The sequence below is a fragment of the Apodemus sylvaticus genome, chromosome 4 (genome assembly GCF_947179515.1).
Source record: "Apodemus sylvaticus chromosome 4, mApoSyl1.1, whole genome shotgun sequence".
NCBI lineage: Eukaryota > Metazoa > Chordata > Mammalia > Rodentia > Muridae > Apodemus > Apodemus sylvaticus.
Window position 1 is genome coordinate 64,767,772 of NC_067475.1, and position 21,269 is coordinate 64,789,040.

Consider the following 21,269-nt stretch of genomic DNA (forward strand, 5'->3'; position numbering starts at 1 on the left):
ACCCCAAGTGGAAAGAGACACACATGCACATTCCAAACACACACACACTCCAAATGTGCATGTGCGCACTCCAAAACAAACCCCAACCAACAAAAAACTCAATGTGTGGTTCTGGGTAGATCACCCCAAAACAATGTTGGTATTGTATGTTCATTATATTTATCAGCAGCTTCATTAGGTGTAACGATAGCATGGTTTTTCTACACGACATTTTCTTGTACGGAGGTGGGCTGAAGTGTTCAAGCAGGGATATGTGATTGCATGCAATAGCTACTTTCAGTTATTCACTAAAAACAATGCAGAGAAGCCAAATAAAAATGTTAATAGTGTGAGAGCACAGCACACCACCCTGCTCCTCCCTGTTCATACAAACATCTCAATATTTTATTTTCTTTTTTTAAAGATTTATTTATCTTTTTATGTTTGAGTGCTCTATCTGCATGTACATCTGCATGTCATAAGAGGGCATCGGACCCCATTACAGATGGTTGTGAGCCACCATGTAGTTGCTGGGAATTGAACTCAGAACCTCTGGATAAACAGCCAGTGTTCTTAACCACTGAGCCATCTCTCCCGCCCCCAGTATTTTCTTTTTTAATATTAAAAAAGGAGGAGCCTGGGAGACCTATGTTATCTAAAGAGTTGGGACAATTTGACTGTCTAAGGTAAAGCAGAAGAGCACGGCCAAAACCATGCCCTGCGGCTATAAGGACCCCTGAGGAGGTTTCTCACATAGGTTTTGAGGGGAGAATTGCCAAATATACGCAAGGGTGTGTTCCTCAAACCTTATTAGACTATCAAAACAGAGAGGAGTCAGGGATGGCAAAGTAGCGTGGCCGCGTTAAGGTTGGAGGCTGAGGCAGGCAGCTGCTTGCATCACTACGGCTCTCTGACCTGAGGACCAACCACAGAAGAGAACGTGGGCGCTCCTATTTGCCACTTATGGGACAATGCACATGCAATCCACTACACTGTGGGTTACTTGTTCTTAAATGTTAGAGGCTAAAGAAGACCTCTCAGTTACTGCATACTTTATGTGCCTATAGAGGCCACTGTCAAAAGTCTGTTACAGAGAGAAAAATATTTATAATATGCTAATGTGATGTTAAATAGTATCATATGGTAATTATCTTTGGAGGAATGTGCTGAAATAAATGAAACTACAGTTGTTGGATGTAACTTCAAAATAGCCTTTAATTTAAAGATTACTTCAAAAAGTAACCAGGCCAGCAGTTACTCTGAGGGAAGGTAGACATATTCACCTCAAGAAAAATGGCAATAGAGATTTGTGGCCGAGGATGCAAGTTTTAGGAATAACATCAAATGAGGATCAAAGAAGAGGGTGTATGAAAACCAGCTTGGATGGAGTGAAGCCGATGTGCTCTGAAAAATGCACTTGAGTGACTCGAAAAGTATCCTGAGGATGAGCAGCTCTGCAGGGTCAGAGACGGGGGCATGTGCTGGAGTGGGCTAGAACCATGAACCCCAGCATCGCCGTCCTTTAGAAAGACAAAGTGCTTCTGAGGAGGGACAACCGATAGCTCAAGAGCACCGGGGATCAGCAGCCTGAAGACAGTAAGACTGGGGCAGGGGGATGACGCCCTGCTAAAGAGCACTGTCTGCTCTTGCAGAGGACCAGGTTCCGGTCTCAGCACACCATGCGGCAGCTCACAAGCATCTCTAAGTCCAGTTCTATCCAGTCCCCACTCTGCCTTCCACAGGCACTGCGTGTACATGGTGCACAGAAAAACATGCAGACAAAAGATCCGCATATACAAAATAAGACTAAACCATGCTTTAAAAGGAAAACTTTTAAATACAGCACAAAATAAATGTGTGCAAGTATTTGGTGAGCAGGTGTGCAGAGATACAGCTGATCTATCGCTGTTACTTAAAAAGCAAAAGTTACTAGATGCACAGAAATTATCGAGAAGTCCAGATTTGCCCAATTTAGATAAATACTTTAGATTTGGCCAACATGAAACTTGAAGAGTTGTGAGTAAAAGCCTCCTGATCAACTGCAGAGAAGATCCAGGTAAGTCACCTGTGCAATCCTTTTAACGATGACATTATTTCACATATGCACATGAGTGACAAGCTTACATTGAAGACTTTATTTTTTAATGCATCCCTCATTTAATGTGCGTGTGCTTGGCCTTGCTGGAGATTCAACTCAGGACTCTGAGCATACTAAGCAAGTATTGCACTCTATGCTTGTCAGCTGGCTACTCTACGATTCATTACGATACATTGTGGGTTAATAAAAATATATATATTAAAACATATATTCAGTAGACAGAAGTGCACGATCAGGAGAGGGGATCCAATGGCTGAGGATTTGCTGCAGGTTAAAGCAGATCTGTACAAGGGTGTGATCCAGCAGGAGTTCTTATCTTCTTTGCTAGTGTGACTCTAAATTGTTGTCTCTGGGCCAGGATCTCTTCCCGTCTAAGGATAAACTGACTCATCCATAGTAAAGGTATAAGTCAAATACTTTGGCTTTATTTACTTTGGCTTTCTGAACACTTTCTTGGCTTAGACACAAGACTCTGGGACTTTGTCTTATTTTCTGGCTTCTTTCATCAAACCCTTTCAAAAGCAATTTTACAAAGAATGAACAATGGAACTTATCCAATAGGCCTTCCAAATTCAGTACTCAATGAATTGCCATTGGAATTACAAAAAAAAAAAAATCATTGGTCACAAAATTCACTCCTGATCACAGGGAGCTTCATCAACTGTGGGAGGTCATTGGACCGCATGCAGACCAGCAGAGGAAACAATCCCAGGGTCAAAGAACAAATGCGACATAACTGTGGGGTGGATGGGCGGCTGTAAAGTACAGTGCGAGGAAGCAGAAAATCAGTATCCAATACAGGGATACTTAATGATGCAAATATCAAACTGGAATCATCACATTAGATGAAGTCATCCTTGAACAATTAAAAAAAGACTGAGCAGGAGCTTCAAACAATATAAAAACCCAAGGCCTTAAGCTCTGGTCTGAGATGCTGACCTGAGATTGCTGGAAAAGGATACTTTTCTCTGGGTTTATGCCACAGGCAAGAAGCACAGCAGTCATGTCCAGGATGCTTTGCTGCAGCATGGTGGGGTCTTGGGGGACAGTGATGGAGTGCAGGTCCACGATGCTGTATATCACTGTGTCATACTCCTCCTGTAACTTCACCCAGCTCTCGATGGCGCCGAGGTAATTTCCCAGGTGGGGGATTCCTGTAGGTTGAATGCCAGAAAACACTCGATCCCCACTCTCCTTCTGTAACAAAGAAAAGCAAAGCAAACCCAGTTGCTCTGGAGGCAGCATCCATGAACCCCATGTGCCTCTCACCACACAGTCCTGATTCTGCACACTGCAGTCGGACGGCCATCAACTTGTACTGTTTTGTGTGCACTCCGTCAATCACTATGTGGGGTGCTGTTAGACACAAGGGGGTATTAGAAATAGTTTTTCTTATCCCCAAAATGTATGAGCACAAAGATGTTTGGCTAAAAGAGAGTGATCTAGTTGAAGATAGAGGCTGCATTCATGCAAAGATGAGAAACACAGTAGCAACACTGACATGATCAGAATGAACTAGAAGTGAGGTAAGCGGACGGTAGTTCCCAAGAGGGACGGCTTGGCCTTGGGCCCAGTGGGCACCATGATGCTTGCACGCGTAGACTCCATCTCATTAGACATTAAATGAGCCTCATAAATTTTGCAAGTGACTTCACTTTTTTAGTTGAAAAAAATGAAAGTCACAATATTAGGCTAAAATATACTTTTACTTAGTTATTTCTTATTTTGATACTATAATTTAATGGGTAGGATCCTGGGCTAGCATTAGAAGATATATCATTGTAATATTTTAAAGATAGTAATTTTCACAATCATATTTATGTTTTAATTTACTAAGAAAAATCTAAAAGTCTGCATAATTTTCTTAATTATACAATTTTTTATCACAGTAATGCCTTCCCTTTGAGTAACATTTTTTAGTGTTGCTATTAAAAAATGAGGAGAAAAAACTAAATTAGAGTAAAGTTATTTTTCTGGAGTGATTTAGTATTATATAGTGACAAATCAAAATGTTTTGAGTATACATCAGTAAATGTGCAGACTAAATATTCTAACAACCAAACTTAAATTGTTTTAGTCAGCATCATAAGAAAATCTTAACAGTGCCCATAATTTACTAGATAAGTATGCTGGTATCATATGCCCAGTTGTTCAGATACAGAATCACATGTAACTGAGTACCTAGCATAGTAGGCTTATTACTTCTTCCGTATGCAGATGAGAACCTGAGCCCACATGTATCGATAGCTTTTCCACGGGCACACAGCAAGGGAATGGCAGATGTAGGATTTCAAAGTTGGTCTACTCTTGTGGTGGTTTGAATGATCAAGTCCCACATCTGCTAGTTTACCATCTGAATGCTTGCTTCCCAGTCGGTGGCACTGTGTGGGTGAGGTTTATGAGGTGCAGCCATGCTGGAGGAAGTACGTGGCTGGGGATGGGCTTTGAGATCATGCAGCCCCAACCCTCTTACAGTGTGTTCTCCCTGCTTTGTGCTTGTGGCTGAGGTCTCAGGCTCCTCTCCTGCTCCTGCTGTGGCTGTAGCTCCTCCTCCACAATGGACACTTAGCCCTCTGAACAGCAAACCAGAATAAACTCTGTCTTCCTTAAGTTTCTCTGATCCTGATGCTTTATCATAGCAATAGAAAAAAAAATCTCTGCAGCCAGCTACCATGTTCTCTTCAAATCACTGATTAAGACTTTATTGCTTCTGGTAAAATATTTCTGTCATTTTCCTGTTTAAGTCTGAAAATTTGCAAGATGGTTACAGAAGAATAAAAACTATTGCTATATACATATCTCTCCGAGCCACTTGCCAAGTTCCTCTATATGTACGGGTGAAATTGCAAAATGAGGAGGTGTATACATATATCTTCCAATACAGCAGAGCCTGGTGAACTATTGCCAAGTGTGCACAATATCTGCTCTCTACCTCCAGTTCCCACAAGTCCAGATTCCCATCTGTACTTTGTACTGCTTGTTCTAGTCTTTTCAGCTAACAGAGCAAACACAGGCAGTTTTACTAAAGTTTAACTTCATCTCCTTGATTATTAAAGATGTTGAGATTCTTCTATTATTGTCTAGTTTTACTTATATTGTGAAAATCCTGGTCAAGCTATTCTGTGTTTTATTTAGGTGAGTTGTCTTCATTAAGACAGCTTATTCATTTAAGAATTTGTTATGTCCTAGATATAGCTGATTACACATAGAAGTACATTTTCAGAACATGGGATTACTTCTGCCTCATATCTTTTGACAAAGGTAAATTCTTTAGTAGTTAAATAAATATAAAGCACTGACTACAGACTTGAATAGTAATAGAGAAGTAACTACTGTAGCTGGCTACCATGTTCTCTTCACCATCATTAAGATTTTATTACCTTTATTAAAATAATTCTGTCACTTTTCATTTTTTCAATACTATAAAGTTCTGAAGATATATGCACATACACATATGTATGTATATTCATATAAACTATACATGTGCACTATAATGTTTTATTCATGTTTCATATCTAGGTCTGCATCCATTTGGAGGGCTTTTGTTTGTTTTCCATAATGTAGGAGGTAAGCATTAGGCTTTCTTTTTATGAATATCTGCTCATTCTAGCACTATGTGTGGAAAAAGCTGTTTCTTCCCCTTGCTCTGGAATGCCATCTCTGTCATGTGAGAGTATGAAGAAAATGGTTAGAACCTGAAATGAGATTGGTTGGGGCAGAATGAACAACTTTATGACACTAGGTTCTCCAATATGGGAAACTATACAACATACTACATCTGTATCTCTTTTACCTAACAATAGGTCCTGAGAGCTAATCTACTTTAAGTAAGTGAGTGTCAAGGCTACTTAAGTCTTTCTCTTCTCTTTCTCCAAGAACTCCAAATTCTACAAATACAGTTTGTGTTTTTCTCAGCTTTTATAGGACGACAATGCCAAAATAGAATGTTACATCATATTTCCACAGTCCAACAGTGAATCTGATCCCAGCAGTCAGCAGGGGGTCCAAAAGATTTGTAGCTCTGAGGATATGAAAAATGCCATTCAAATAACTACGAACAATATAATCAAACACTCACAATCCCATGCCCTTTCTCACACACATACCCTTTCAATGAACTCTTCAAAATCATAATTTACAAACAGTACTGAAAATTCTTGCAGTTGAAAATCGGAAGGCGAAGAGGGAGAGAGGGAAGAAACTGGAAGAAGGGCAAAGAGGAAAGTGAAGAATAAGGGCAGAGAGATGGGAGGTGGGTGGGTGGGAGATGGCTGGCTGGGTGGGTGGGTGGGTGGATGGCTGGGTGGGTGGGGGGGTGGGTGGGAGATGGCTGGGTGGGTGGATGGCTGGGTGGGTGGGTGGGTGGGAGATGGCTGGGTGGGTGGGTGGCTGGGTGGGAGATGGCTGGGTGGGTGGCTGGGTGGGAGATGGCTGGGTGGGTGGGTGGGTGGGAGATGGCTGGGTGGGTGGGTGGGTGGGAGATGGCTGGGTGGGTGGGTGGCTGGGTGGGAGATGGCTGGGTGGGTGGATGGCTGGGTGGGTGGATGGCTGGGTGACTGGGTGGATGGCTGGGTGGATGGCTGGGTGGGTGGGTGGCTGGATAGAGGAAGACAAAATGCAGAGGTTGAAGAGAAGCTCCCTCCAGTACCCAGGGACCTGAAGTAGTCCTGATATGGAAATAAGCAATGGGTTTTCAGAGCATTGGAAGATGATTAATGGGAATCAGGGCTGATTAATAAGAGAGAAAGGAAGGCAGGAAAACAAACTCTGAACTTAGTAAATGGAAGTGAAAATACCATCCAGAAATACTTAACCAGGAAGAAGAGTGGCTGTTTATGGTAATAAAAAGGGAGAACAGGAATATTGAGCTGAAAAAAAGTAATATGAATAGTTCCACATACATTCCTCTATGGCCAAACTCAGAAACTGTGCCCCAGGAGAACTGGAGAAAATAAATTCTTGAGAAGACTCGAAGAGAAAAGCACAAGAGGATGGACTGTGGGAAAGAGGCCTCGTGAGCAGTGGGAACGGATTAGCCATGAGCTAATACATCTCTTCTATTCCCTGGTTTCTGAGATTCTGTACATCAGTGCACAGGGAATGATGTTACCAAGAAGTAAGAGCAACAAGAAATGTTTTGTTCCGTTTTCAAGGGGCCATTAAACAAACATAGCCTCTAAATGGGATCTGGATCCCTGGTCTTAAAAATATACAGAGAGCGTCCCGCTCTTCTGCGCCAAGTTTATGTTGTAGTCGTTCCTCGGCAAGAGCCAGCAGGCGGCCTGACGGCATGGCAGGGGAGATATGCCTGGCACCATGAGATCACAGAGTTGGAATGTGGAGTTCGGATGGTGGGAGGATGGGGGCTCTGTGTTCAAAAGCTCTGTAGTCAGAGAAGAATGAAAATGAGAGGAACATGGGCTCCCCAGTGGACAGCAGGCACGCCACAAAGAAAACACCGTCAAGACTAGCCCACAGGCATGCACACACTAGACCAGCGGGTTCCACTGCAGTAGACAGCAAGGGGAACATTTATACCTCCCTCGTTTTGAATTTCAGGCATCTTTCCTTAAGAGAAGCCACCCCCAAGCAAATTAACTGGCTTACCTTAGCATAAGCACTGGCACTGGACAGTGAGGTCCAGAAAAGAGTGTGGGGGATCCGATCAAAAGTGGCCCAGGTTCACCAAGCCACACCAGAGCTGAGACTCATATTGCATAAGGCCCTGGGCATACCAAAATCTATACTTTTATTAATATTAGTGACTGCACTCTGAAGTGATTAAAAGTTCCAAACTGTTGGTTATTGCAAAAGACAATACTTGAGATCACTCAAGAGAGCTTTTGCTGTTAATCCTAAGTGTACAGGCTACATCAAGTGAGTTTTGTGAAATGGTTTCTTCTTATTATTTTTATTTTGCATTTATTTATACACTGGAGGATGTGCATTTGGACACCTTTTGGGAGTCAGTTCTCTCCTTCCAGCAAGTTCCTGTGGGTCCTGGGGATCAAATCCCAGCCCTCACACGTTACTCTGATGAGCCATGGCTCTAGCACCATGAGACACTGAGAGAACAGTGGTGGGAAATGAAGACTCAGAATCCCTACAAAGTTCTGCTATGTCCAGTTAGAGAGCATCACATACCGTATCACCACACTTGTTTAACTGTGGCCATAAAAGGCAAAGCCAGACACTTAAATGACAAACTCAAAGTCTAACAGGTTATCTGAATGGCCATGAAGGGCCAGCACGGCACCACGCTCAGGCCAGGCTACAGAGGAAAAAGAGAGAGAGAGGGCCAGCCAGGCTACAGAGGAAAAAGAGAGAGATGAAATTTATTTATTTACTAGTTATTTACTCTTACTGAGTGAGCACTGGCCATCCTGCTATAGCCTTCTAGTTTTTTTTAATATTCTTAAATTAATATATACAGAATTGTATATATTTTTGTTACTGCACTGTCAAACAAAACAGCTGCTTTTAGTTCTCCTCTCCCCTCCTTCCCTGCCTCCGGGTCGGTTCCCCCTGTGCTCTCCCACCTTTGCCCCGCCCCCTTTCCCTTCCACATCTCAGGCTCCCACTGCCCTCCCCACATCCATAACTCCTGTTTCTGTTGCGGCAATAATTTTGTGCACCGTGGAAAGGGTGACTTTGTACTCTTCCCATGCTGATCTCTGTTTAGAGAGAACTGAGTACTGACCAGATTTTCTTCTTGTTATTCTCAGAGACCATCACTTGCTTCAGTACTTTGCTTTCTTTTGCCACTTTTTGTACTTTTAATGATTATTTTATTTATTTGCATGTCAAATGTTCCATCAGCATTTTGTAACAAGGATCTTATGGTCAATAGCTGAGTCGGGAGAGGAAAGGAGGGACTGCTGGGCAGAGAGAGAGGGACTACAGGAAGAATCAGGTGTGAAGGATTCCCCAGTGTGACATGGACGTGGAAGGCGGGTGCCAGGACTGAGTAGATGTGTTGGGCCATGTGGCAGACTTGTAATTCCCTTTTTCTCGTCATTATCTATATCCAACCTTACCCCTACACACACACACACACACACACACACACACACACACACACACACACAAGCACACACACGCACACGCACGCTCTGTGTGCTCACAGGCTCCACATATAAAAGAATATGTGATTTCCGTCTGAATCTGGCTTACCTTGCTTAATCTAATATTTTCCAGCTCTATCCATTTTCCTGCAAATTCTTTTAATGATTTCACAATGCTTTCTCATCAATGGTACCCACATGGGAATTCCCAGGAAGGAGCAGAGCTTCTTAATGTAGGTTGCCGGAACAGAACAGCAAATAATATGGGACATATGAATTTTGATTGTGGGTACTGGTACATTTTGGATTTCCCAGAAGTGGATAATCAGTCAGCCCTGGAAATTCCAATGACTGAGCCTGACCTCACTTATGAACCAGATCAATATGAAAGATGTCAATATGTTATGGCAAAGGATGCCACTTGATGGTGGGATTCATGACCAAATTCCATAACTGGTGCTATGTTGTTATAGCCTTGTGGCTATTCCACTAATATCAAAAACCACATGGAACTTACAGGACTACTCACACCACTCCAGAACCAGAATTCATGTCAGCACTGAGACATCCTCCAGCAGAACTTCCTCTGATGGCCTGATCAGGAAAGCCGTGGAAGTTATCTGGCCAGTACAGTCTGTGTTAATCAGAGCTCTGAATGTTGTACAGTGCTTTCTCTTTTCCACAAGATTTGAGTTTTAAATTGTGAGTGCCAGAGTGCAGTGAGTACTTTTTTATTTAGTCACTTTTTCTCAGAAGCAGTGACAACAGCATAACAACAACAACAACAAAAATCAAAGAAGAAATGATACAGAGATGGGCAGTGCTTTCCATGGCCACTGCCTTGTAGTTGCCAGAAGCCCTGGGTGTACAGAGGTGCAGTCATCCAGAAGCCCTGGGTGTACAGAGGTGCAGTCATTCAGAAGCCCTGGGTGTACAGAGGCACAGTCATTCAGAAGCCCTGGGTGTACAGAGGTGCAGTCATTCAGAAGCCCTGGGTGTACAGAGGTGCAGTCATTCAGAAGCCCTGGGTGTACAGAGGTGCAGTCATTCAGAAGCCCTGGGTGTACAGAGGCACAGTCATTCAGAAGCCCTGGGTGTACAGAGGCACAGTCATTCAGAAGCCCTGGGTGTACAGAGGTGCAGTCATTCAGAAGCCCTGGGTGTACAGAGGCGCAGTCATTCAGAAGCCCTAGGTGTACAGAGGTGCAGTCATTCAGAAGCCCTAGGTGTACAGAGGTGCAGTCATTCAGAAGCCCTAGGTGTACAGAGGTGCAGTCATTCAGAAGCCCTAGGTGTACAGAGGTGCAGTCATTCAGAAGCCCTAGGTGTACAGAGGCACAGACATTCAGAAGCCCTAGGTGTACAGAGGTGCAGTCATTCAGAAGCCCTAGGTGTACAGAGGCACAGACATTCAGAAGCCCTAGGTGTACAGAGGTGCAGTCATTCAGAAGCCCTAGGTGTACAGAGGTGCAGACATTCAGAAGCCCTAGGTGTACAGAGGCGCAGTCATTCAGAAGTCCTAGGTGTACAGAGGTGCAGTCATTCAGAAGCCCTAGGTGTACAGAGGCGCAGTCATTCAGAAGCCCTAGGTGTACAGAGGTGCAGTCATTCAGAAGCCCTAGGTGTACAGAGGCGCAGTCATTCAGAAGCCCTAGGTGTACAGAGGCGCAGTCATTCAGAAGCCCTAGGTGTACAGAGGCGCAGTCATTCAGAAGCCCTAGGTGTACAGAGGCGCAGTCATTCAGAAGCCCTAGGTGTACAGAGGCGCAGTCATTCAGAAGCCCTAGGTGTACAGAGGCGCAGTCATTCAGAAGCCCTAGGTGTACAGAGGCGCAGTCATTCAGAAGCCCTAGGTGTACAGAGGTGCAGTCATTCAGAAGCCCTAGGTGTACAGAGGCGCAGTCATTCAGAAGCCCTAGGTGTACAGAGGTGCAGTCATTCAGAAACCCTGGGTGTACAGAGGCGCAGACATTCAGAAGTGTAAGTGCTGTCACATCAAGGAGTCGGGATCTGCTATGAGCTCCCCATGTATGTATGCACTTTGTGCCACTCTTGCTGGGGAATAGAATGCCTACAGGGTGGGCCATTTGCTTTATGAACTTTATAACACCTGTGGAGACCCTCCAGCTTGGTTTTACACAATACAGCATTTCTGTAAGTAATGCCCCACAGACAAAGCTTTTGACTTTATTAGGTGTTGGCCTTTGCTATTTACTGGGGTCTATCCTGTTAAATTGTTCCAAGAATTCTATACCTTTACTTTCTAGAACTCAGAACTCTGCTAGCTCAGTATGTGGTATTTACACTTTTATCCCAGCCTTTCTTTTGAAGAGCTTTGTGTTACTATCTATTTGTCAATAATTATATATATACACATATATAAGTCATATATAGTTATATATATGTATATTAATTCATAAACATATGAATGCTTAAGAAATGCCTTGAGCCAAATAGATTCTACTACTAAGGTTATTAAAAACCAAGTTTACACAGATTTTTTGTTTTGTTTTGTTTTTTCTACCCTCAAAGGTTTCTTAAGTGTTCACTGTGGGAAGATACAACTTTATTGTTATCTCTGCCTGCCTGAAGTACCTTCCTCAGCTACTTGCTTGATAACATAATTTCTTTTGCTAGTGTCTGAGAGTTGTCTACTTATATGAAAGCCTTTAGACATGTGAAGATTAGATTTACATAGATTGGTTTTAGTTTTTCCCTTTTCCTTCTCCCTTTTTATATATTCCTGCATATATATGAATATATAAGTTCTTCACAATGTATATATAAGTTCTTCAATATATATAATTCATTTTGAATACACACACACACACACACACACACACGCTCTTCAAAAAGAAAGGCTGAAATAAAAGTGGAAATACCACATACTGAGTTAGCAAAAGTTTTCATTCTTTCTCTGGGTAAGGCTCCAACACCATGGCAGTTCACACCATCCAATCACTCTGCAGGGAGGACCATGGCTCACACCTCTTAGTGCACACTCTGTTTATCACTGTAGAGTACCTCCTTCCTATTTTACCACGAGTATACTCCCTGATCATCAAGCAATAATAAATTTTCCCTAATTCTATACCTGTTAAATACATGCCATGCTCATGTATACACACACACACACACACACACACACACACACACACGCATGTACAACTTTATTAGCTACAGTATCCCTTTCACAAGCAGAACAGATCTCTTCATCAGTTTTCTCCTATTGCACATACCACATCAGAAACTTAGCAAATATTTTCTTGTTTGCTTAGTAAATATTTTCCCAGCTAGGATACAAGCTCCTCTGGGACAGGGACTGTCTTTTTCATCTTTACATCTCTAGCAAACAATACAGGACCAGGTGCTTTAAGGGCACCTAATAAATGTTAGCTAAATGCAGGACAGTCGCTGCTCTACCTCTCTCGCTTTATATGAAATGGGCAAGGTAACTGTAAACAGTTGAACCAAATGCTTCTGTTGCAAGGCTAAGCAAGTTTAGTTGTGCTTGTATAAAAGTTTAGTTGCTTTTTTGAAGCCCAGAAACTTAATTCTTTAAATGGTGGTAAGCCCATGTTAGGAAGCTCATCAAAGGCCCTCGAGTCCACAGTATTCCTGAAGGATGGTTATAAAAGCATGATCATCTTGGTTATACTCAAACATCCACAAAACTATTTTTGTGGGAAAATGAAATCCAAATCCTACATTGAGACATCAAACCCCATCTGGTGTTGTCTCCAATTTTGTAGTAGAAGGGACTTAGGGGGATCAGTGTTGCATTAAGAGGCATTTGCTTTTGCATAGTCAATTGTCTGTAATTAGGTTGGTTGATTCCTGGATATGAGTGACATATTATGCCTTCTTTAGAATCCAGGAATTTTATAACACTGATAATTTAAATATGGACTGGTAGAGAACACAGGCATCCAATACCAGCTCTGTGGGCACTTGATGTGCTACTTCTTTGAGGGACTCACAATGCCTCTTCATGTGTAAGGGGCCAAGGACACTGCTTAATGCATAGCCATTCTGTATGGCTAATCCGCATGGGTTAAGCGGATGAAGGAGGGAGAGACACACTAGTCAGACTAGTGGCTGGGAGGGGTTGGAATAATTCACAATGAACTTTTTGATATTTTGTGTTATTTTTGATAATTTGTATTAGTTTTCTAAGGGCAGAATCATTTTTTGTCATCAAATTAAAAAAAAAAAGAAAGTGCAATGCAATCTGTGAGCATATAGCCTGAGTGATTGACACGTAATTGAGAGTCTCACACCAACATGAATAACCATGTTTGTTTTATGTCCTGGGAAATAAAAATATAGTATCTAGTGGTTTATAAAGTTTGCATATTTAAATTATTAATATCTGTAAACTATAAATATACTAGAAAAAAATGTAGCATAATCTAAAGGACATGAGTTCTGGGGATCAGAGAGTGCTAGGACCAAATTCTTTCTGTGTTCTCTAATTCTTATATCATTTAACCTGTCTGATGCTACTTTTTTATTTGAGCAAGGAGGTTCAACACTAGCTAACATTTGGTGAGAACTTTCGGTAATAGCAATATAACAAGGGTTATGAATGGTGTCTCAATCCTTGCAAAAGCTCCTCCATAGTTATTTCACAAAAGAACAAACAGAGTCTCAGGAGGGTTGAGGGAGTGAATGGACAGGAGATACAGACAGGCCTTGAACTGGGTGCATCACCTCTGCCAGTAAATGATCCTGAGAGGAAGTTGCTCAGGGAAATTATTGGCTTTTATCTCTTGGAGCCAACGGTTATGTCAACCTTCTAAAATAAATGTTCTGAGTCCTACTTTAATTTTATGTTATAAAAGTCGTTTAAGATAGACACGTGACTCTCTCCTTCCCTGTTCCCACTCGAGATAACTGCTTGATGTACTTGGTTTCATTGAGGAGTGGCGGCCCCTACCAGGGCAGGTGACAAGGACAGTGGTTCTCATTCATCTGGGCAGCAGCTTCGGTGCTAATTCTAAACACAGGTGGTGAGAGAGACAGCCAACAGGAAAGGGGAAGGACTCACTGCTGACACGAGCAACTGGGAAGATTGATGGCTTCCCTCTCTCCTTTTCCCCAATGCGTCAGCCTGGGGGCAGAGATGGAGGAGCCGCTGTGCTGGGGACAGTAAAATACACAGCACAGTGTCTGCCTTGCTGCAATGCTGATTAATGAGACCAAAATGACACCAAAACCAGGCAGTGCTTCAGGAGGAGAATTCACAGGCATTTCTTTCTTTAATGATTTTGACAAAGTAGTTCCCACAAACCATCAGGTCTGAAGTGCAATAACCTGTGGTTAGAGCAATGCAGGGGGTGTTTGTAGGAAAGTGTGAGTACTGCACAGGATGAGTACAGGGGGGTTGTGGTGAACTACATTCACTTATCAGCCAGCGGGCTCCAAGTGTGTCACAAATTCCTCTTCTCTATCTATTTGGTTGAAAAAAATTCCACAAAGTTCTCAATATGGTATCTACTTACCTAACTTAAAAAGGACCCTAGAATATACACTCACAAATATTACACCCTGTTTAGGGTACTGTGCTTTTTAGAAGACAGTATTTTTCTTGTTTCACTGTAGCTTTGAATATTACATTACTCAGAGCAGATACATGTTAACAGTGAATACGGCTGCCAACCCTTCACCGACAGCCCCCTATGTGGCATATCCATTTGCATTTCCAACCAGCTGCCCATCAAGCACAACACTGGATCCCAACCCCGTGACCTGGCTCTCTCCTTCCAGTTCTGCTCAATCTCGGAATGACATTAAATCACTCCTAATCCCTTCTTCCCCCTTGCTATGTTTTACGGTATCAATCCCTGGCTCCTTCATTATTACCAGTATGATTTTGGCAAATATTTGTGATTTCAGTTTTCTCTACTTCATGGGATTATTATACAAACTGAACACAGGACTATATCAAAAGTGTGCAGGAAGCATTCAGTAAATATTAGCTAGTATTCTCACCAGCTAAGCAGCTACAAAAGCAACAGGGATCACTGTCGCTTCCCTATCTCTCCTCCGAAGTCTGAATTATTTTGAACTTTTAGGACCCATACCACCAGCTGAACTGTCTTTTCAAAATAGTGATCCCTGGTTGTTAAGTCCAAGCCCCTTGCTTTAGTGTAGCATGGCAGAGGCAAGTGTCTCCATGAATTGATCTTAATTAAGCAAATAAAAACTCTCATGAGAAATTGTGGGTTGGTGATTTGCCTTACAGTCAATGTTAGGTTTAACTAGCACAGTAAGAATAGTCAGCAACCTTTAGGATCTGTAGTTCAGTGTCCAAAATGGAAGAAATATTTATATAACAACTAACCTTGTTTCTGGGTAAAATTAAATATACAGTGCTTCTGCCGATTAATTATGCTCCCCCAACAATCTGTGCCTATGTGGAGCTCCATATTGTGACCTCATCTGGAAGATGAGTCTTTGCAGATATAACCTGTTAGAATGAGGTCATTCTTGACTCGAGGGAGCCGTAAACAGTTTCCTTACAAGAGATGGACAGTGGTGAAAAGGAAAGGCATCCATGTTGGAGGGAAGGAGAGGCTGGAGTGATTCAGCTCCAAGATGAGTAGATACCCTGCAGGCTCCACTTCTATCTGCCTTTAACTCCAGAGCTTTTAGAGACGCTCCTGCTGCACTGAGTGCTACTTCAGAGGGCTGAAGCACGTTTATATAGAAGTCTTAGGAAACCAGTAAGCTCGGCTAGTGCAACAAACAGATGTGCAGACTTCTGAGAGCTATACTTTGGTTGTCATTCTCTAGAGTGAGCCTGGCACGGAACTAATCCAGAGCCGCAAGGGCTGGTGCTGCAGGCAAGGCAGATCAGGATAAAAACACTGAACTGCCTATGGTGATTGGCCAAACCACAACTGTATATAGGTAGTGGTGCTGTGTTGCAGGCAGCGTTATTGGACAGACCACATCAAATAAACAACACAGATCAACTATGAGGGTGTAATCATAGATGAAGTTGCTGTTATTTTGTTCTGGGATCAGTTCAAAGTTCTAGGGTCATATTTGCATTGATTCCTTAAAATTATTGCACATGGTTTTGACTTTAACTCCACACTTATTTCTTCCATTTTAAAAAGCACCACTGGAATTTACATTACGGATAATTACTCAGAAAAAATGTAAATGTGAACTTAGCAAACACACACACACACACACACACACACACACATTGTTCCTGGTGAGAATTACTCACTGCATACCATTTTTCCAATGGAGTTTCTGGACACACATTACTTAAATGGCCAGGATCTGCTGTTATTCTCTAAAATAACTTTCATTTCCTTTGAATGAATTTTTAACAGCTTTTTTTTTGTTGGTATAACCACTATAGCACAAATGGTTTTGAGATATAAGTTTCCTTTAAAGAAAATAAACAGTGAACTATTTCCTTAACTTTTGAAAAACCAAGTACATATGTCTGATTTTTCTTTGAAGCTCTTTAGAAAGAATTCTTAAAACACCGTATTATAATTAATAAACTGGGGGATGGGGAGGGAATTCAAATTTGCAAATCAGTATCAGCTGATCATTAATCCACCATCCCCCTTTATGTTCAAAAGCATATGCCAATAATATCTGGAATGTCTCAATGACAGCCCATAATGTTAGAGAACAAATAGCCCAATATATTTTTGACATGCCACATTGCTTCCTGCAGGTCTTATCTTTGGGTCCCTTATAAAACTTTGGAAGAAAGCTGGTAATGTGCATCTAGACACAGAAAGGACACTATCAAAGAGGTATGGTCTCAAAAGCATTCTGTTTTCTGTTGTACAAACTCACTAATCAGCTTTAGTTTTGCATGTGTGAGGACTTGCCTCTTCCTCTGACCTTCTGCCATCAAGGACAGTTTTCTGCTTGCGTTCAGTGGCTAACTGGCTTACACTCACTCTGTGCTGCATATACGTGAAGTAACTCACAGCCCTAGCTGTCTTCAAGCCTGACCAAATTCAACTTCCTGCAATTAAGAAAGCCTTTCTTTCTTGTTATAATTTCTCATCCGTTAAGCCAGTGAATCACATATTGGTGAATAAAAATGAAGCAAGCCCCCACTTGTGAAATAACAGCACCCAGTTTTGTTGCTCTCATTCTGATAATTTGTTTAGGAAGTGTGCATTCTCATAACTTATCAAGGTGTGGGCATGTAAACCAAGACAGCTGTCCTCTTTCATGTTTCATTTTGCCTCTCTAACAACTTCAGAAGGCTGCCTCGACTCACCAATGGGACCCCCACTGCTTGCTTTTGTAGCACAGGCTTTTATACCATTGTACCTTCTACACAGATGTTATTTTAACCTATCGATTCTATGTTTTCTATATTGTCACATTCTATTTTTGCAAATATGCTTTGAGTCAAAACTGATAATTGTTCCTTAACAGCTTCACCAGGAAGTAGTATTCCCTCCAACCATAACATTTTAAATGACATTTGTGAGGTCCTGAGATTTCTTCCCAATTAGAAATCTTATATTGTTCATAATTCTCTACAACTACATTTAAGTAGGAACAATAATTAGCATAAATAAAGCAGTGCCCTTCTTATTCTTCACAGTGCCACTTGCCATGTTTGAAAGTGCATCTTGCAGGTGACAGGCAGCTGTGCTGGGCAATCACTGAGGGTAAAATACCTGATGTCCCAAGCATCGGCAATGTCTGCCTCAGACTCTAAACCATAGGCAACTTTGTGAAAAACACCAGATTCATATTTTGATATTAGCTATTCCACAAAATAGAAACAGAAGGAACACTACCCAACTCATTCTACGAAGCCACAATTACGCTGATACCAAAACCACACAAAGATCCAACAAAGAAAGAGAACTTCAGGCCAATTTCCCTTATGAATATCGATGCAAAAATACTCAATAAAATTCTTGCCAACTGAATCCAAGAACACATCAAAACGATCATCCACCATGATCAAGTAGGCTTCATCCCAGGGATGCAGGGATGGTTCAATATACAGAAATCCATCAATGCAATCCACCACATAAACAAACTCAAAGAAAAAAAAAACCACATGGTCATTTCATTGGATGCTGAAAAAACATTTGACAAAATTCAGCATCCCTTCATGCTAAAAGTCTTGGAAAGAACAGGAATTCAAGGCCCATACCTAAACATAGTTAAAGCAATATACAGCAAACTGGTAGCCAGCATCAAACTAAATGGAGAGAAACTTGAAGCAATCCCACTAAATCAGGGACTAGACAAGGCTGCCCTCTCTCTCCATATCTTTTCAATATAGTTCTTGAAGTTCTAGCTAGATCAATTAGACAACATAAGGACGTCAAAGGGATACAAATTGGAACGGATGAAGTCAAACTATCACTATTTGCAGATGATATGATAGTCTACTTACGTGACCCAAAAAACTCCACTAGAGAACTCCCACAGCTGATAAACAACTTCAGCAAAGTGGCTGGTTATAAAATCAACTCAGGCAAATCAGTAGCCTTCCTATACTCAAAGGATAAGCAGGCTGAGAAAGAAGTTAGGGAAATGACACCCTTCACAATAGCCACAAACAATATAAAGTATCTTGGTATGAGTCTAACCAAACAATTAAAAGATCTGTATGACAAGAACTTCAGATCTCTGAAGAAGGAAATCGAAGAAGACCTCAGAAAATGGAAAAATCTTCCATGCTCGAGGATTGGCAGGATTAATATAGTTAAAATGGCCATCTTGCCAAAAGCAATCTACAGATTCAACACAATCCCCATCAAAATCCCAACTCAGTTCTTCATAGAGTTAGAAAGAGCAATTCTCAAATTCATCTGGAATAACAAAAAAACCAGGAAAGCTAAAACTATTCTCAACAGTAAAAGAACTTCTGGGGGAATCAGTATCCCAGACCTCAAGCAATACTACAGAGCAATAGTGTTAAAAACTGCTTGGTATTGGTACAGTGACAGGCAAGTGGATCAATGGAATAGGACAGGCAAGTGGATCAATGGAATAGGACAGGCAAGTGGATCAATGGAATAGGATTGAAGACCCAGAAATGAACCCACACACCTATGGTCACTTGATCTTCGACAAAGGAGCTGAAAACATCCAGTGGAAAAAAAGATAGCCTTTTCAACAAATGGTGCTGGTTCAACTGGAGGATATTAGTGTTTCAAAATCACAATTACATTGTGAAGGGCACTGGGAACCCTCCCTCTCCCTCCCATGAAGCAGTTACCAGGAGGAAGAATGCGAGAGGTGAGGACCCAGGGGAACAGATCTGTTTTATGTGGACGGGCCCACAGCAATCTGGGTAAAGATCTGAAACATCATTATCTGGATTGCAAAGAAGAGATTTTTATCTATTTTTCCACCCTGAGAAAACTTTAAATTTTAAAAATACCACACAGCCCAGTAACCTATCAGGTGACCTATGTCATGGAGAATTTCTCAAATCCTCGTGTTTCTAACAATTTGGGCTTCCCTGCTGAAGACCCACCATGCTAACAAGACTCCAGGCACATCTGGAATTGTCTGCTTACTTCCTTGGGAAAGCTATACTGTCTATACATACTAAAACTTTTATACACACATTACCCTCTTCCTGGCTTCCTTCTCCCCATCTGATGAATTCCAAATTATTCTTTGAGATATTGGCCATTACTGGCATCTTCTCTAAATGTTCCAGACAGGACAAGTTACTTACTTGGTCCCATAATCACTTACTTACCATGCTCTAGCTAGATCTCTCTGTCTCTGTCTGACTCTGTCTCTCTCTATCACCAAGCTGTAATACTGTCTCATATGTAACACACTGTAACTTATTCACCCTATGTACCTCACCAAGCAGTGGAATTCTGGTCCCTAACACCATCAGTGTGGGTGAGCTTCAATGTATGTAAATGAAGAGAACGGATGGAACAGAAACTAAGACCCTATGAAGCTTATAGAACGCAGCAGTGAGAAGTCTAGTCTGGCGATCTGAGGCACATAGAAGTCCTAGGAGGGGAGGATGAGCAGAGGGCACTTCCTGAGATCAGCACAGGAGATTTTCAAAACATCATTTTCGGGCTCCCTATCCAAACACAGGAATATGGACAACTAGAACATCTTCCTATAGTCTTAATGCAATAAAATGTAATTGAATTTATAAGAAAATACCCTCAGAATAATACGCATGTAATAACTACTTTTATAAACCCCTATAAAGTATTCAACCTGCCTTACAGTGTAAGGAATCTCTTGAGGTTCAACATGAACGGCATGTGATGCTTTCATATGTATTTCATCAAAGGACACAGGGAGCTCTGGGGATGAACTCGGCCTCATTTGATGAGCTCCGAATTTAGGTTGAGTATGTGTCTAGGCTACAGCACAAGGGACTTCTGCTGTTATGGAGACAAGCACTGTGTGTGTCTGTCCACCGGCATGGAGGGCGGCAGTGGGAGGAACACAGCAGGGTGCTGTAGAGCAGGATGTTTTGAGTTGAGTTATGGGATGGGGTTCATGGGAAAACTGAGTGGAAATGTGTTTATGTTTTTAAAAAACTGAATCTTTAAAAAGAACAAATTAAGAATCTCAAAATCAGAATCAGATGTTGGATGATGACTTCAACGCAACAAGTAACATCTGAAAACAAAATATTTTGAAATCTAGTTCGTTCTTTGTTCATCTGCTGCTGCAGTGGTTCACAGGGTCAGGGCTTCTACTTCGATGGTTCGTAATGACCAAAGGACCAGGGAGAAAGGGCTCAGTCCTTTTAGCATCCCCCAAGGGCAAATATCTAATGCTGACTGAAATGTATTGGAACACTTATTGAAGCATCATAATCATTTCAACTTTCTTCTTTGGAAGTAACCAATTTGGAATATTAGTGTGTTCATTTGGACCAATAAATGAAGTCTTTTAATGAAGACTATTAAAAAATGCAAACAAGTCCTAGTTAATTAGCCTCGCCTTATAAAAAGTTCTCCATCTGATGGCTGTTCAATATATCATTATTGTTTTTAAAATTAATCTCTTTGTATCTGTGTTTTTTATTATTTTCATTTGGGTTTAGTCATTGTTGTTTCTGTAGCTGGTAACTGAATCCAGAACCTTATGCATGCTTAGCAAGATCCTGAAGC

At 41.7% G+C, this 21,269-nt stretch overlaps 1 protein-coding gene and 1 long non-coding RNA gene across 5 annotated transcripts in view; one reads left to right on the forward strand and one right to left on the reverse strand.

Annotated features, from left to right (window-relative positions):
* The window catches only part of Wars2 (tryptophanyl tRNA synthetase 2, mitochondrial), an 83,367-nt gene that overhangs the window by 26,021 nt on the left and 36,077 nt on the right, over positions 1 to 21,269 (reverse strand). For 2 of the 4 annotated variants that reach the window (XM_052179649.1, XM_052179653.1), the window contains exon 2: positions 3,017 to 3,274. The exons of 1 other annotated variant lie outside the window; for it this stretch is intronic. In XM_052179649.1, coding sequence (XP_052035609.1) covers positions 3,017 to 3,274 — 258 coding nt within the window. The remainder of the gene's footprint in view (positions 1 to 3,016; positions 3,275 to 21,269) is intronic. One more of the 4 variants, XM_052179652.1, reaches the window with a different exon arrangement.
* LOC127682909 (uncharacterized) lies at positions 10,070 to 10,705 on the forward strand. The gene is made up of 3 exons (XR_007977450.1): positions 10,070 to 10,113; positions 10,213 to 10,235; positions 10,434 to 10,705. It is a non-coding gene; the product is annotated as an uncharacterized LOC127682909 (long non-coding RNA).